This window comes from Lissotriton vulgaris, chromosome 6 (genome assembly GCF_964263255.1).
Source record: "Lissotriton vulgaris chromosome 6, aLisVul1.2, whole genome shotgun sequence".
Lineage (NCBI taxonomy): Eukaryota > Metazoa > Chordata > Amphibia > Caudata > Salamandridae > Lissotriton > Lissotriton vulgaris.
The window spans coordinates 1,470,071,438-1,470,087,335 of record NC_141694.1 but is presented as its reverse complement, the minus strand read 5'-3'; the positions used below and the strand labels follow the sequence as shown (position 1 = coordinate 1,470,087,335).

Genomic DNA, 15,898 nt, shown 5'->3' with positions numbered 1-15,898 from the left:
ACGAGATGAGTGGACGGAGCCTGGTAGATCATGAATGGCGTCTGCATCCTGAGATGGTGTAGGGCATCTTCGAAAAGTGGCAAGAACTCCTCTTTTCACCATTATCTAGAACATACAGCATTAAAAGTTTTGAGGATTGGAGTTTCCTCAAGCACTCTCGTTATAAGATGCAATCTGGCTGAAATGAAGCAAGGGACTCCTGTACACCTTTCCCCCTTGCCTCGGGTTAAAAAAAAGATCAAGAACGACTGGCCCCAAGTCATTCTAGTGGCACTGCATTGGGCCAGGTGAGTTAGGTATCCAGAACTTCTAGGCATAAACATCTGCCTCCCATTGAAGCAACAGGGCAGAGTGCTCAACATGAATCTGCACAACCTACTCCTTCATGTCGGGGGATCGAGCGGCAACAAGTAACTCTGTTTGACCTGAGATGGTGGATGTCATTGTTCCCGCCAGACGTCCTTACTTGAAATCCATTTATGCTGGTCGTTGGGACAAATTTGTGGCTTGGTTTAGCAACTGCCCCCTTAAAAGCATAGCTTTTGGATATATGGTTTTATCTTCAGCCCTGCAAGGGCTTGCAGTGGGCACTATTAAAGGCTCTTTGTAGGTCCTTCCAGCCTTTTTGCATTTACATGTCCAACCATTCTTTAAATCACCTGTTCCGATCGAATTGTGAAAAGATTTGACTCACATGTTCCCTCCCAAACCATGTGTGAGGCCACAGTAGGACCTGAATTTGGTCTTAATATTTCCGATGTGCCCACCTTTGGAGGTGATGCTTAGCTGCTCACTGCATCTTTTGACTTTGATGACTGGTTTCCTCTTCGTAATTATGTCAGTTCGTTGCATGAGTGAATTTCTGCACTTTCAGTGTAACTACCATACACCACCTTTCTCCCAAACAGGTTGGTGCTGAGGACTCTGGCAGCATTCTTGCAACTCCCTTTCATATAGGGCAATCTATTACCCTGCCTGCGTTCTTTGCTTTGCTCACCCTCACCCCTTAATAGAGTACAAGCTCCAAAGTCTGGATCCGTATAAAGTTTTGAGCTTTTATATTTATTTTACCAATAATCATCAAGTAGACAGTCAACTTTTTGTGGGAATCTCTGGATCAAAAAAAGGGAAAGCTGTGTAGTTGAGGACTGTGATGAGATAGATAGTCTTCTGCCTTAAGCTTGACAAGAAGTAGTCCCTGGAAGGTCTCTGAGTCAATTTCACCAGGACTACTGCTGCTACCACTGCAACTGGCTTGCAGAGTGCCTAGCCTTGGTGTCTAACAGGCTGCAAAATGGGCATCTGTGTATATGCTCACAAAGCAGTACTGCTTTGACAGGCAGTTCTGGAGGCAGAGGCACTTTGCCCACTGGGTCCTACAGGACGTTTTGGTCTGACTCCACTCTACAGACCCTACGTTTTAGCGGGGTCGGGGGTACTGATTTGGTATCTATTCTAAGGTAAGGAATCGGTGGTTAAAAGTGTTCATCAGGAGAACAAGGTAATAACCATTAGTAACGCTCTTTCTGGAGGGTATTCTGTACACTCGCAGACTCCTCATTGCCGTTCCACCTCCCCATTCTGTGGAGTGGTCACTTTTTATCATCTAAAAATGGCCAGGTTAGAGGTCAGCACACTGCTACCAACAACTGGTCACAAACCACATATGAGGGTTCTGAAAAGGAAATAAGAGACTGATACCAGCATGCAGAGTGGCGCTTATATACTTATATATACTTCAGGGGTGGTACAAAGCCAACATGTAGCTGAACACTGCCACCTAGTGGCAGGCAGGTCCATTACAAAGAAACGTTCCAAGAACCAGTCTGGCGCCTAGGGAATATTCAGAGTTGAGAAATCTGCGGTTAGTTAGATTATCCACTAGAAAGAGGGTTAACCAAAAGTAAGTAACTTGTTTATTTTAGCCAAAATTTGAAATTTACTGGAAATTATGACTAAGAGAACATAGTGGGAGCCATGCACACCACAACACTCTGAATGTGTCTCAGTCTCTAGGTTTCAGAAATGCTCAGGTTTGTAGCGTTCCCTGGTTGCCTGCTGACTCTTAGAGTCGAAATTGTTCAGTTATTCCCTATGGTAAATGATACGAGACTGGGATGTAGCCCCTGTCTGTTGGCCCATATGCCAAAACTATACATAAACAAACTCACATTTCCTCTTGCTTCCCTTTCCCTTTCTTGTTTTATCTATTTTTCCCTTGTCTCTAATGATCTTCATGTGCCCCTTTGGGGGTGCATCATTGGATGGGGGCACAGCTCAGTTCCTCACTGCTCCTAACGTTTTTATTGGGAGAAGTATGTGAACTCTCGGTGGTTGGAATTTTGTGGCTCACCACAGACTCTGGAACGTTTCCTTACAGAAATGTGAGGAACATGTGTGAATTTAGCCAAAGGTGGAGGTTTGCAGGGCATTATGTTTAGGAAAACATAGTGGAAACCATGCAGTTCACACCATCTTAGACTCCCCTATGCGTCCTGTTTTCAAAAGCGTCTGGGTGTAGGAGGTTTCCAGTGGTAGCAGGTGAGTCTGGGCCAAGATACTGAAACTGCCCATATTGCCAAAATGTGTCCATTTGCAAGGCTACATTTTTGAAGGCTCCACATTTCATTTTGGGGCTTTTCCTTTCGCGGGTGATGAGACCAGCCACACTGGTGGGGTAACGTTCATATCGTGAGAAGTATAGGACTACACAATAGTAGAATATTTGTTGTTGTCAATTGAATTTCTCTCCATGTGTGGCTTCTAAATGTAAGTGAGTTTGTAAGAAAAACAACATTTTGAAAACTTACTCTGAATCACATGATAGCATGGTTAACCCCAAATTCAGAGTTGTACAAATACCCATTATCCCTAAAATAAGTGTTTTGGCTACATGTAAAAATGCGTTAGTGCCCTTCAGACCCGTTTTTCATTCAATAGCTTGTATCATATGGTTTCAGGTTCAAAAACAAGTTTATTTAGACAATTGTCCATAAAACTTTCTAAAAGCACACTTAACAATTAAAACCTTTAAATGAGACCCCCTCCTCGCTACCCCACCCCCATTACATTTCATTTTTAAAATTCTGTTTAACAGATCGTAAAAAACGAGCAAATCCAACTGCCAGATCTAAATATTCCATCTCAGACAATAACTGCACCGCTTTGTTCCTATGAAGAGTGCCATATTTAAAAAACAAAGGTCTTAAAAACTTAATCCGATATGCAAGATAAAAAACGCAATCTATAGGAATATGCGTAAGAGTACATTTCACTTTCAAAGGGCAGGGACAAAGACCACTATTATTCTGCACCCCAGACCTATGTGGGTGGGATGAATAGATTGGATTACATCCCACCCGAACCCTTAAAATTTATTTTCTCAAACCTGGATCTGGTAACCGTGATTGATAAGGGAAGACATATACTGGCCAAATGAGCCAAACGAGAAGCTAATAGATGATTTCTTCTTTAAATATAATAAATCGGGCGTGGCCAAGATGGCGGCCTGAGAGGACGCAACCGGCAGAGGCTCCTCGTCCCAATCCCCCACGGTCTCCGTAAAGACGCATTTTTTTCACCCCCATCAGTGCTCCAGAGATCATAAGCAGTGTGCGGCACTCCGGTTGCGACCTCGACTGCGATCGCAAGTGCCGGCGACCAGAGAGCGGCTCCATAGCCAACGGAACCCACCATCCTCGGCCTGAGAGGTGTACAGCGAGGCCGGCCTGCGGGCGGAGACGGCTGGCTGGGCCCTGCGCCGCTGCCTACCGAGCGCCGTGCTGAGGCGCAACAACCCCAACCGGCCGGAAGAAGTGCGGGAAGACATGCGGGAGGAACCGACCGCCGGATGCCCAGACGAGCCGGCAGGGTTGCCAAGGGCACCGGACGGTGGGAAGCATTACCCAAGGCCCAGGCTTGAGCCTCCGCGGAGGTGGCTGCGGCGGCCGCCGCAGCCGGCTGCCAACCCAAGATTTTGAGGTGAGGAGCGGGCCTGGCCAGTGCTGCAACGGGCTCCGGTGGAGGGCAAAAAGCGGCGCTGCAGAGGACAGGCCCAAGCACTGAAGGCGCAGCTCCGGGGGGTACCCAACGGGCCCCCGGCGAACGGCGATAAGACAGTGTGGCCCGAGAAGTGTGGAGTAGGGCCAGAGGGAGCGGATACGGCCGCGGCGCGGTGGTGCGGAGCAAATGAGAGGGTCGCAGAGGAGCCCCGAGGGCCCGGGATCGAGCCCTCGGAAGAGAATCACCTAGAAGCGGCGCAAAGAGGCCTCGCCAGGCTCGGCCGGGATCAAGCGGCCAGGGCCACAGGCCGGCCCGGAGGGCAACTCTCGCCACGAGCCCCCGCGGCCCAATCCTGGGCACAAGGCCGTAACACTGAGGGACAGCCGCAGGGCCCCCGAGACACGGAGGTGCGCCCCCGCTGGGGTCACAGATTGGGCGCTAGAGGGACAGAGACACATCAAAGGAGCGGCAGCCGAGCCCTCTGTGGCCCCCCGCGGAGAGGGACGGACACCCGGAGACTGGGACCTACCGGCAGGCCTACAGGGAAAGACGGCTGGCCCAAAACCGCGGGTCCACTACACCGCCTCTATCTACCGCTCCATTCCCAGGCCCGCCAACATTCATAGGAGAGGCTATCAGATGGGAAGGAAGCCAAGCATGTCCTCCACGAATCGTAGAGGGGGGCGCACCATCCCCGAAATGTTGGCCAAAGGAACGCCCAAAGGGGAGAAGAGCCCGACAAACCAGCGCCAAACCAGCGCCACTGAGCCAACCGAAAGTCACGGACAAGGACGAGGGAAAAGCCCCTGCGACGAAATCATTCATGGAGACCCTATTTGCATCTCTCAGGGAGGATATTTAAACCCTCAGGCAAGATATAGCGGGAGGCTATAAAGAGTTGCGACGCGACATAGATGAAATAGGGGAATGAGTGGCGGCAGTGGCAGTGGAAAACACGGAGCAGGCCCAGAGGTGGAACTCCTGCAACAAGAAATCATCAGGCTCCATGACCAGCAAACGGACCTAAAAGCACACGCAGGGGGCTTGGAGAATTGCTCCAGACGCAAAAATATACGGGTCCGCATCGCGCCATCCAAAGCGGAGGGGGGAGACATCATGGCATACCTGCAGGATCTGTTCCGCGATGTTCTGGGGGAGAGCTAAGACTTTGAGATCCGAATCGATAGGGCCCACCGGGTGGGCCTAGCGCGCCGGGCGCCTGCCCCCCCTCCGGACATCCTGGCCTTTTTGCCTGACTATCCCCTCAAGGAGCGCATCCTGAAAGCGGCGCGCCAAAAACAACCCCTAAGCTTTCGTAATCACACGCTCGAGCTCTTCCAGAACTCGTCCACGATCACTCTACAGAAGAGACGGGCGTTCAAAGTGGCAACCACCTTCCTACGGGATAATGGGGTCCCATACTCCTGGGGACATCCCTTCGGACTGATTTTTAAATGGAAAGGAGCCCTCCACCAGCTTAGATCCCTGAGAGACACCTGCACCGTTCTAGGCATTCCCCAGGAGGGGGGCACACCGGACGACGACTCTGGACAGTGACCCTCCCAGTCAAAGTCTCCGCAACCGACAAGAGACGGATGGCAGAAGGTGAGAGGCAGACGCTCACCCAAGAAAGGGTTCAAACCGGATCCCGAGACCGTGGCGCACGAACACGCAGTGCCAATACAAGAGGTCTCCAAAGACACAAATGCCGGATCATGAGAGGACATGTGCAGGGGTGTTTGATCGCTTTGCCGCAGCACTGCCGTGCGGGGGCGGGACGGGGGGCTTCGGGCCTGCCATGGATACGCTTTCCCTTCACCAGACTCTATACCACAGGCCTGGACTATCATCAGATAGGCCTTGGACAATGTTCACCAGTTGGGGTTTCAAAGTTGGGGTTCGGGAGAGAGCAGATGGGTGGGAGGGTGGGGGACAGGGGACTCGGTGTGTTCGGTTTGATCAGGCAGTGAGCAGGAGAATAAGAGGCGGCGCTAGGCCAATGCTTAAGCGGGCAGGGCACACATTACCTTATGGCTGACAAGCCCGTCCAGATTCTTACCCTTAACGTAAAAGGGCTCAACAACCCAATTAAGAGAAGGGCGATCATCTCCTTCCTGGAACACTCAGGGGCGGATATATGTCTTCTCCAGGAGACAACCTTATTAGCTACGGACTGGCACCACATGAAATCCAGGGCCTTCCCGCATCAATATTACTCTTCCACCACCGAGAAGAAGGCGGGGTGGCCCTTTTAGTAGCTAAACACTTCAAACGGCGGGTGGGAGGCAAGGTGGCAGAAATCAAAGGCAAACTCCTGGCCCACACTATTTTGATTGGTAATATGACACTCACAGTGGGGTCGATCTATGCACCCAACTTCAAACAGGAGGCCTTTCTTAAGGGGGCGCTCTCAGATGTACTGGCTGGGGACACGAGACACATCCTGATAGGGGGGACATGAACCTGGTCATGGACAATGTGGTAGATAGATCGGGGAGGAGATTTGGTGACTCTGGGGCTCTATCCACGGCGGGGAAGCAATGGCTGGCCGACAGGGGGTTGGTAGACGAATGGCGAGAGATACATCACACCGCCCCAGGGTACACTTTCTATTCCCATGTGCACCGCACATACGCCAGGATAGACCACTTTCTCGGTTCACACAGAACTGACCCCCATGGTACGGGATGTAGAGGTCACCCCGGCAGCATTGTCAGACCATGACGCGGTGGTCCTTCAATTGACACACAGCCAAACAGGGCCAGATGGCGACTTAGAGAAAACCTACTTACCCGCAAGGAGGTTACACAGCAAATATTTCTGATTACTTAAGTCGAAACGACACAGGGGAGGTAGCCCAGTCGACGGTTTGCGGGGCGCTAAAGGCGGTACTCCGTGGGGAAATAATGGCGGAAAACAGAGAGCGGAAAGAAAGACGTCGGGAACTGGCGGAGCAGGTGTTAGAACTGGAGAGGGTTCACTGCCGGACAGGGGCCCCTAGAATATGGCGCAAGCTGAAGGCGGCCAGGGCGCAGCTCGCGAGCCTGGATTTGGACCGGGCGGAATACACGGCACTCCGCCTCCGCCACACGAACTATGTGTGGGGGGGCAAGACTGGCCGCCTGCTGGCCAACAAGCTAAAAGCAAAGGCTGTCCGCTCCAAGATTCCCGTCATCTGAGCGGAAGGTGGAGATGATGTTCGGTAGGACGACTGTATCGCCGACACAAGCTTTTTTTGCCAAGCTTTACGCCACTGACCCAGCTTTGGATCACGAGGCAGGGACAACGTAACTAGAGACCGTAGACGTCACGGCTGTCGACGAGGCGAGGGCCCTGGCACTAGATGCCCCGATACGCCTGGAAGAGGTAATTTCGGAGATTGCAAGACTTAAACCTCTAAAAGCGCCAGGGCCAGACGGATGCTCCGCTGGCTTCTATAAAACGTTCTGCCCCCTCCTGGCGCCGACACTAACGAAGCTATTTAATTCATTCCAAGGCCCGGGTTCGATACCACAGGAGATGTTGGAGGCAGACGTTATCGTCCTGCCGAAGCCGGGCAAGGACCCGACTATATGTGCGGCGTACAGGCCGATATCACTCCTCAATTTGGACTTGAAGTTATTTACGGGGATCTTGGCTGCGCGACTAGGCCCCTGTTTGCCGGGAGTTATAGAGCCAGACCAGGCGGGCTTTGTGCCCACCCGGCAGAGTGCGGACAATACCAAACGCCTGATGCACCTAATTGATAAAGCACACTTCAATGCCTCGGCCCTGCTGTCGGTCGACCCGAAAAAGCGTTCGCCAGGGTTGACTGGAAATATCTGGATAACACTCTGGCGAGATTTGGCTTGGGGGACAGGTTCCGAGCCTGGGAAGCTAGCTGCTATGCGTCTCCCCAGGCGACGATCAAGGTAAATGAGATAAGCTCCAGGCCGTTCGATATTCGGCGTGGCACACGGCAGGGCTGCCCGCTCTCGCCGCTGTTGTTCGCCCTCTATATAGAACCCTTCGCCCAGCACGTTCGAGACAACAGAGACATCACGGGCATCAAATTCGGAGGGGAGGAGCAGACCGTCAGTCTCTATGCGGACGACATCCTAGTCGCTGTGGACAATCCCAGAGTGTCGATACCGGCTTTCCTGACGGAGATGGAGCGGTTCGGGGCGATCTCGGGGTTCAAAATGAACATAGGGAAGTCTGTTGTTCTTAACCTGGGCAGCAACACCCGTCAAGCCAACAGGGGGACGCTCCGAATAGGGGGCTGGCCGTACAAACTTCACTGCCATACCTGGGTATTGAACTGACGCCCTCAACAGCCCAGACGGTCGAACGAAATTACTCCAAACTCCTGACACGCATACAAGGGGATATCTCAAGATGGCGACAACACCCGCTCTCGTGGTTGGGCCGGGAGGCTGCAGTCAAGAAGTCCCTGTTGCCGAAAGTGCTTTACCTTTTCCAGACCATCCCGGTCACCCCTCCCTTGGGCATGCTTAAGAAACTGCAGGACACTATGCTACAATGCGTCTGGGCCAATAAACGCCCCCGGCTTCGGCGTGACCTGGTCACCCGAACGACGACTGAGGGCGGGCTAGGGGTGCCTGACTTGAGGCGCTATTTTCAGGCAGCACAGATGCGATATCTCTTGGAATGGTCCCGACCTCTTTCCGAAAAGCGCTGGCTTTTTCAAGACAGAGCAATGGCAGGTACGCCGCTCTGGAGAGTCCCCTTTCTGGCAAGATCGGACAGACCGGCCTACCTCAGGAAGTCGCCCATCACCAGGACGCTTCTCCAGGTATGGGACGCGATGGCGGTCCCAAGAGGTCTGACATCCTTTCCATCACCGATGACGCCCCTACTGGATAACCCGGCGTTCCCACCTGGGGCACATCTAGGCTCCTTTTCCCAATGGCGGCAGATCGAGTGCTGCTCCGCGGGACATTTATTCGACCTGCATGGCTTCATGACGCTAGACGCGATAAAAGATGCATACGAGATTGGCAAACCGCATCGCTTTCAGTACTTTCAGCTGAGGCACTGGCTTACACACAAAGACGTTGAACCCCTAGTCGGCCGCCCCCTCACTCCATATGCGAAATGGCTTCTCACTAAATCCAAGGACTCGAGGGCCATTACAGAGTTATACAAACTGCTGACTCCCACACCACCCACGACGAGATCAGCGGGCCAGAAACGATGGGAGAAAGAACTAGGACGCACACTTTCAGACAAGGAATGGCAAGACATCTATTAACGAGCACACCACACCGCTAGAAACACAGCCAGCAAAGAATCAGCGGTGAAAGTGGCCTACTACTGGCACCTGACACCGGAACGCCTACATCAAGGTAACCCACGGAGAGACCCCACATGTTGGAGGGGATGCGGGCATACAGGGACCATGATACACATACTTTGGGAATGCGTGGAGGTGCAGGAATACTGGGAGGGGGTACTCAGGAACATTGATACGTACTTTGTGACGGAGCTCGCCCGCTTCCCAGCGTACGCGATCCTCGGTCTCCCCAATAAACTCGTGTTCCCACTCAAATCCATTCGAGGGAAACAAATGGGACTGGCGTTAGGAGCTGCAACACAACACATCCTCTCCCTATGAGGCACGTCGAGGAAACCTACACACACAGGGTGGCTACATCGACTATGGCACATAATGGGGATGGAGAGAATTCAGGCTTCGCTCACACAAACATCCGATACTTTCAAGGACATATGGCAGCCTATCATTTCCCTGCTAACCCAAGAATTTAATGAGCTCACATGCCCTAAATACCTAAGGGTCCTCAGACTATCAGATGAATTCCATAATAAGACAGAGGAGGAAAAACGCACGGCCTAGAACGGGTCCCCTTGGGCACTTGCCGAAGACTCGCTGGAACACACCGGGGGGATTTGATCAAAAAATATAATAAATTAATTTGTTCTGACGCCATAGTATCATACGGATACTGCATGGTTGGTACACAAGAAACTATCATTATTCGCTGGGGGTGTCTGGTGTTTTTGGTAAACTAACAACCACTATACATCCCTGTGATCAGAAGGGTCTGGTCTGATGGAGGTCATGTACAGCTTTCTGAGATCAGAAGTGGGTTACACACCTGTTTCCACCAGAAATGGCAAATAGAAACCACAAAAAAATAGGAACATTGACTACCACTTAGTTGCTTGTTCATGCTAGGATGGTGATGATCTTAGCACAGCAAACGTTTTCTTGAGGCAATTTTTAGAAAAAAAAATTTCACGTACTCCCAAGGAACACCAACATTTTGATATATGGTGCCTATTTTCTCGATGAATCCACAAACCCTGGTTATCTTTAGAATCCCCAATATGTTGGGGAAAACAGGACACAAATTTGCGTTGGATACTTTTTCAGGAAAAAAGTTGTGAAGGCTCAATTGTGAAGTGCCCCACACATATCAAAAAGGCTCAACCTGAGCGAGCGAGGGAGGAACGGGTGGTTGATAGGACTTTGCAGTGAAGAGGCTGAGGCTAAGGCTTTTGTCACCATTCTTGAAGTTTTCCATTCTAATAAACAGTCACCCAACTTGGGATGTCATATCATGACAAGAATGATTGTTTGACTAAAGTTACAGTATTTCTCATTGGCATTACAATATATTGCTTATTTTCTTACTCAAATCTTTTCTCTAGCCTAGCCTTTTCAAGTAGATTAGGGTTACAAAACACTTCCTGGTGGATTGTAGCTACTGCTCCCTTATCAGATTGAGTGAGATGAGTGTTAGTGGTGGCAATACAGCTATGGTCATGGGGATCATATGCCAGTCCACCTAGAGCCCCTTAACTAGGTTGGTTGTTTGCTCGTCCATATGAATATGCTATAAACATTGCTTTGTGGATGAATGTGGACTTTCATCAAACCATTTACAGCTCTGTGTATGTGCAGAATTGAATTTGGACCTTTTATCCTGCATCCTTAAAAAAATATAAGCTCAGTGGAAAATTGTGTATATATTTATTCCATCCCAGGTTTAAAATATTTGTCATGCTAATAATGTGATCATAGATAAACGGCCTTTTATTTTGGTTCTCTCATTTTGAAGCAGTGGTTTCTGGCTGTTTAACCTCACTGAGAGGTTTTCTGGGAGAACTATTTAAATGGTTAAGTGTTAAAGCAAATGAACAAATTGGTATTGTGTAATTAATTAAAATCATCGGAAAATCAATAAGCAAGTATACCATATGAAGGGGATTATGAAACAAGGGAAACACAATGAGATAACGATGGATTAAACCCAGATTTGTGACTGGGGGTGAATGTTTGACAATGTTCAACATTCCGTCCATCATCTTTTTGTGTTGGAATATGAAACAAGGCCTGTAGCCGGAATCCAGTTCCTGTTACTTTTGATCCACAATCAACAGATTTTACCAATAACTAAAACTACACAAAATAGATTGGGAAAACAAATCTGTGTACAGAATCTAAATTCATGTTAGCCAAGGTGCCCAACCACATGTTAAAGCATCAAATTAATTAGAATGTGCCTTTCTTTTTTTGTGCCTTAACACCACATCCATGAATTTCGCAAGCTCTAATGTTTTTTCTTAGAATAATTACCTAGATCTTCTTCAAAAGAAACTCATTTGAATTGTCTGGTCAAATGTTTTTAAATCTAAAAGAGAACAGGATTCCCAAGTCACATACAAATCCAGCTCAGTCAAGCTTTAGTTCAAGTGTAGAACCAAGTAATTGTTAAATGATGTGTTTATAGTAAGTAGCTCAATCCAAATAACAGTTTAGTATTCTTCATATGCAAAATAACTAACTCTGCTGCTAGTGGTTATATGGTTAGGCTGAATGAGAGATACATCTGAGATTGTGAAGTGCAGTGTGACAGATTTAACAAAGACCTATAGGTCAGACATTGAGATAAATCCAAACATTTATTTGCCTTACTTGTGTTATGTGGGTTAGCGGTTTTTGTAAGGCAAGCATAGACAATATTGCAATATTCCATTCTTTAGAGGACAGAGCTCTTGCCCCGACAATCCCACCACCACCCGAATCAACATCCACAGCTGCATGACAAATGTTGCTGACTGGATGAAGAACAATTCCCTGCAGCTGAACACAGACAAGACGGAAATACTGATCTTTGGCAACAGCAGCAACACATGGAACAACTCCTGGTGGCCATCAGACGTAGGACCCGCAACCTCTCCCTCCAACCGTGCCAGAAACCTCGGAATCATCATTGACAACAAGCTCACCATGAAATCACAGATCAATGCTGTCTCCTCGGCCTGTGTCCTCACTCTGCGCATGCTACGTAAGATCTTCAAGTTTCTTCCCCTACACACAAGAAGCACCGTGGCACAAGACCTCATCACAAGCCAACTGGACTACAGCAATACCCTCTACAAAGGAATCGCCAACACCTACTAAAGAGTCTTCAGACCAGACTCCTCCTCTGCCTTCCCTGACAAACCCACAACACGCCCCACCTCAGGAAACTCCACTGGGTCTCTGTACAGAAGAGATGCTAAATCAACCTGCTGACCCACACACACAGGGCTCTACACAACCAGAGACCCGCCGACATTAACCACCGCCTGAATTTACACCAACCATCAAGAAGACCACGCTACACCTCCCTTTCACTTGCCCATGCTCCCCCCATCTACCGAAGCAGAAGTGGAGGATGCTCCTCCAACCACACCACAGCAAAAACCTAGAATAGCCTCCCCACGCACCTCCGGGCCATCACCTCACTTCCGGAATTCCAAATGTCCCTCAAAGCCTGGCTGTTCCAATAAGCCTCTGGGGCCTGCAAGCGCCTAGATACCCTATCAGGTGATTATCCATACTTTATAAATCATGATTGATTGATCAAAAAATGAGATGAGGACTTTTAGGAGAGGGTGGATTTTTCTCTTCGTGGATAGTTGTTTTTTCACCCTAAAGTTCATCAGAGGTTTATCACAAGGACAGAGGACATCTCCATGTCAAAGATGATTAGAAGATTTATTGTTTTATTTCTCGGATTAGAGTTTGGCACAACATATGAGGCCAAGTGAAAGTCAGGTATTAGGTCCGCACCCAAAGATGACAACTTCAGTTTTTTGTGTTCAAACAAAGGAAAATGTGTTCATACAGGAAATATATGTTCCATTCAATTATTGATGTTTCTTTGGCAAATCTCTCACTAGTAGAAGGAGGATCTAGGTTTTGTCAGCATACTTACTGAAATTAAGACGTAGTGATTGATGACCTGGGTAAGAGGGCACACACATACACATTGAATAGGAGCAAATCCCCAAAGAACTGATCTCCAGCTGGGTTTAGATCAACCGGTCCTAACTTGGTGTTTTCTATTTGATGGGAAATTCACGATCGAGTCGTAAAGGGGGATCCAAGCGTAAAGAAAGAACCTGTGTTCTTTCCGTTCTTGTTTGTTTGGTACACATCTGCATTTTAATTGAAACAAACAAAATTGGTTTTCTGGCCTCTTTTATTGATGAAGTTGTGTGTGTCTGTGCATGTGATAATTTATTTACTTGCAGTTGCTGTGAGCTTGGATGCACTTAAGCAGTACTCTGTTCCAACTAGTTCTCTCGTCTTCAAAGGATCCCCCCATTGCCCCGAAACAGCCCCACTACATCTTTTGTTACACTTTACCCCCCACTTTAGGGATTGTGCCTTGAACCCTTCAAATCTAACTGCTCTGAAAAGGCGCTGCACAGTGAAATAATAATAATAATAATAATACTGATATTTATAAAGCGCGAACAGCTACCTCACAAGGAGGTGTCCCGGCGCTGAGAATGCAGAACTTGTTTAGAGGGAAAAGCACAAGGAAGGAGGGAGAGGGCTTATCTTTTCTGGGCAATAGCAATTATTATTATTGAAGTTCGTTGGAAACTCCCAGTAGCCATGTTATTAAGATATGATTTGATCTGACGTGCAGTTTCTCACGGCTGGCACTGATAACCATGTGTTTGTTCCCCAGGGATCGAACCACCACTGTCGTGAATGTTGAAGGGGACGCGCTGGGAGCAGGCATCCTTCATTATCTGAATCAAAAGGAAATGGCGCGGAACCAGTCAGAGCTGACAGAGGTGCAGACGGAGGCCGTGCCAAACTCCAGGTCTGAGGCGGAAACGTCCCCGCTGGTCACGCACAGGAATCCGGGCTTCAGCCTGCCGAGCCCCGCCGACCCGGATAACAAGGAGTCAGTATTGTGAGGAGCAGCGGAGCTCCTAATGACAGCACGCGGGGGTCCAAATGTCACGACGCAATGAGGAGGCGGAGCCAAGTTCATTTTACTTGACTGTGGGTGTCTGTTGTGCACAGAAACACTGCCAACAAATATAGCGGCATTATTTGTTTCTGTCTTACTCTTAATACTTTTTTGTACTTTTCCCCACCAGTATGACTTTTAGACGACTCTTTCTGTATTCGTTCTCCTGTAAGAATGAGTGAATTTGCTTTTCTGCACAGTTATGACTTTCGGCTTCAAAGGCATCTGACCAACCACATTAATCACAACACACACCCCGGCCGCATCTTGTTCCCAGTTGTCAGTGCACGAGAGTCCCCGACGAACACACCCAATATCAAACTTTCCATTACACTTAAGAGGCGAAAGATTCAAGAAGTAGTGAGCATAAAATAAATGAAGAAGTGAACATGTAAGGTCAGCTAAAGACGTCAAAATGCAAAACAATAGCGAGGGTTACATGTGACAACAAAGCAAGGCTTAGTAAAAAAAGGGGAAATTAAGCCGATTCGAACGTTAAAAAAAGGTTGCGATGGAAAAGCAAATTATTGTGTTGTAAATAAGAAGTGAAGGTGTGTGTAAGAAATAACAGCTTTTATGAAACAGTGTTGTTGTAAAAGAAGCAGTGTAGTACATGCGGCAAATGTGAAAGAACCTCGTTCAACCAACACAGGGACACAATCTTTTCGTTTGAAGGTGATCTCTTAACATGGTTCATTAGTAAATGGTACGAAGATGGTGTAGTTGGAGAGTGAGGCCGCATGCAGAGAGGGTGTTTGTGTGTGTGTTAGAGAAAACAGGGTGGTGCTGAGCAGATGTGAGATCCTGTACCCTTCCTCCTCCAGAAGTCCACAAAAAGTGTAAAAAGTATAGCGTGTTTTGGGGCTACATCTTTTCTGTTTACACATCTTTTTGTTATTCCTTCTGTCAAGGGCTTGCTTGCTGTCAATAGTTTGTTTTTGTCTCGATGATGTCAAATAATTAAAAAACAACTTTAATTACAAAATATATCATTTGTTGCAGTGACGAAATAATTAATTTTGTGGTTCAAATCTGTTTTTATTCAGTTTTCAGTAACAAAACACTTACCTACATCTTAAGGCCCATGAGGAAAACAGGGAGTCAAAAGTTTGGAGATGTAGAAAGGGAAGATGTGGTGGGAGAGTTCAGGAATGACTGTGTGGGTGGGAAGGGAGGATGGAGGAGTAGGGTAGGGAGGGGAGAGGTTGTATCCAGAAAGCCTTTCGGTCCTCACCAGTGCTGAGTTTGCTGCTTTATACAGAGTGTCCTGGGCTGTATGCCTTGGGGCACCATCATACTGCGGTCAGCCCATATTCAGGGAGTCCTGTGCTTCCTGGCCTCCCATGAGCCAGAGTATTCATAGCTTCAGAGGGCATGTGAGTTCCTGGACGTTTTGTGCCAAGAAACTGAGGAATAGGCCACACATTTTGTCAAATTGCAGCAACCTATGTTCCAAGACGGCTCGGAGCTTTTCTATCTCAATGAAATCCTATAGTTTGTGCAGTCAATCCGAGTGTGTCGGCAGTAAATCAGCGTCCCATTTGACTGTGAGGACCTGTTTAGCTGTGCATAGCTCCATTGCCATAACCTTCCCTTGTGGAAATGTAGAA

The 15,898-nt window shown here is 48.5% G+C and overlaps 1 protein-coding gene across 1 annotated transcript in view; it reads left to right on the top strand.

Annotated features, from left to right (window-relative positions):
- Positions 1-15,273, top strand: part of SLC1A4 (solute carrier family 1 member 4) — a 253,524-nt gene extending 238,251 nt beyond the window's left edge. The window contains exon 8 of the mRNA XM_086927601.1: positions 13,998-15,273. Coding sequence (XP_086783727.1) covers positions 13,998-14,232 — 235 coding nt within the window. The 3' untranslated portion in view covers positions 14,233-15,273. The remainder of the gene's footprint in view (positions 1-13,997) is intronic.
- Positions 15,274-15,898: the final 625 nt, after the last annotated feature.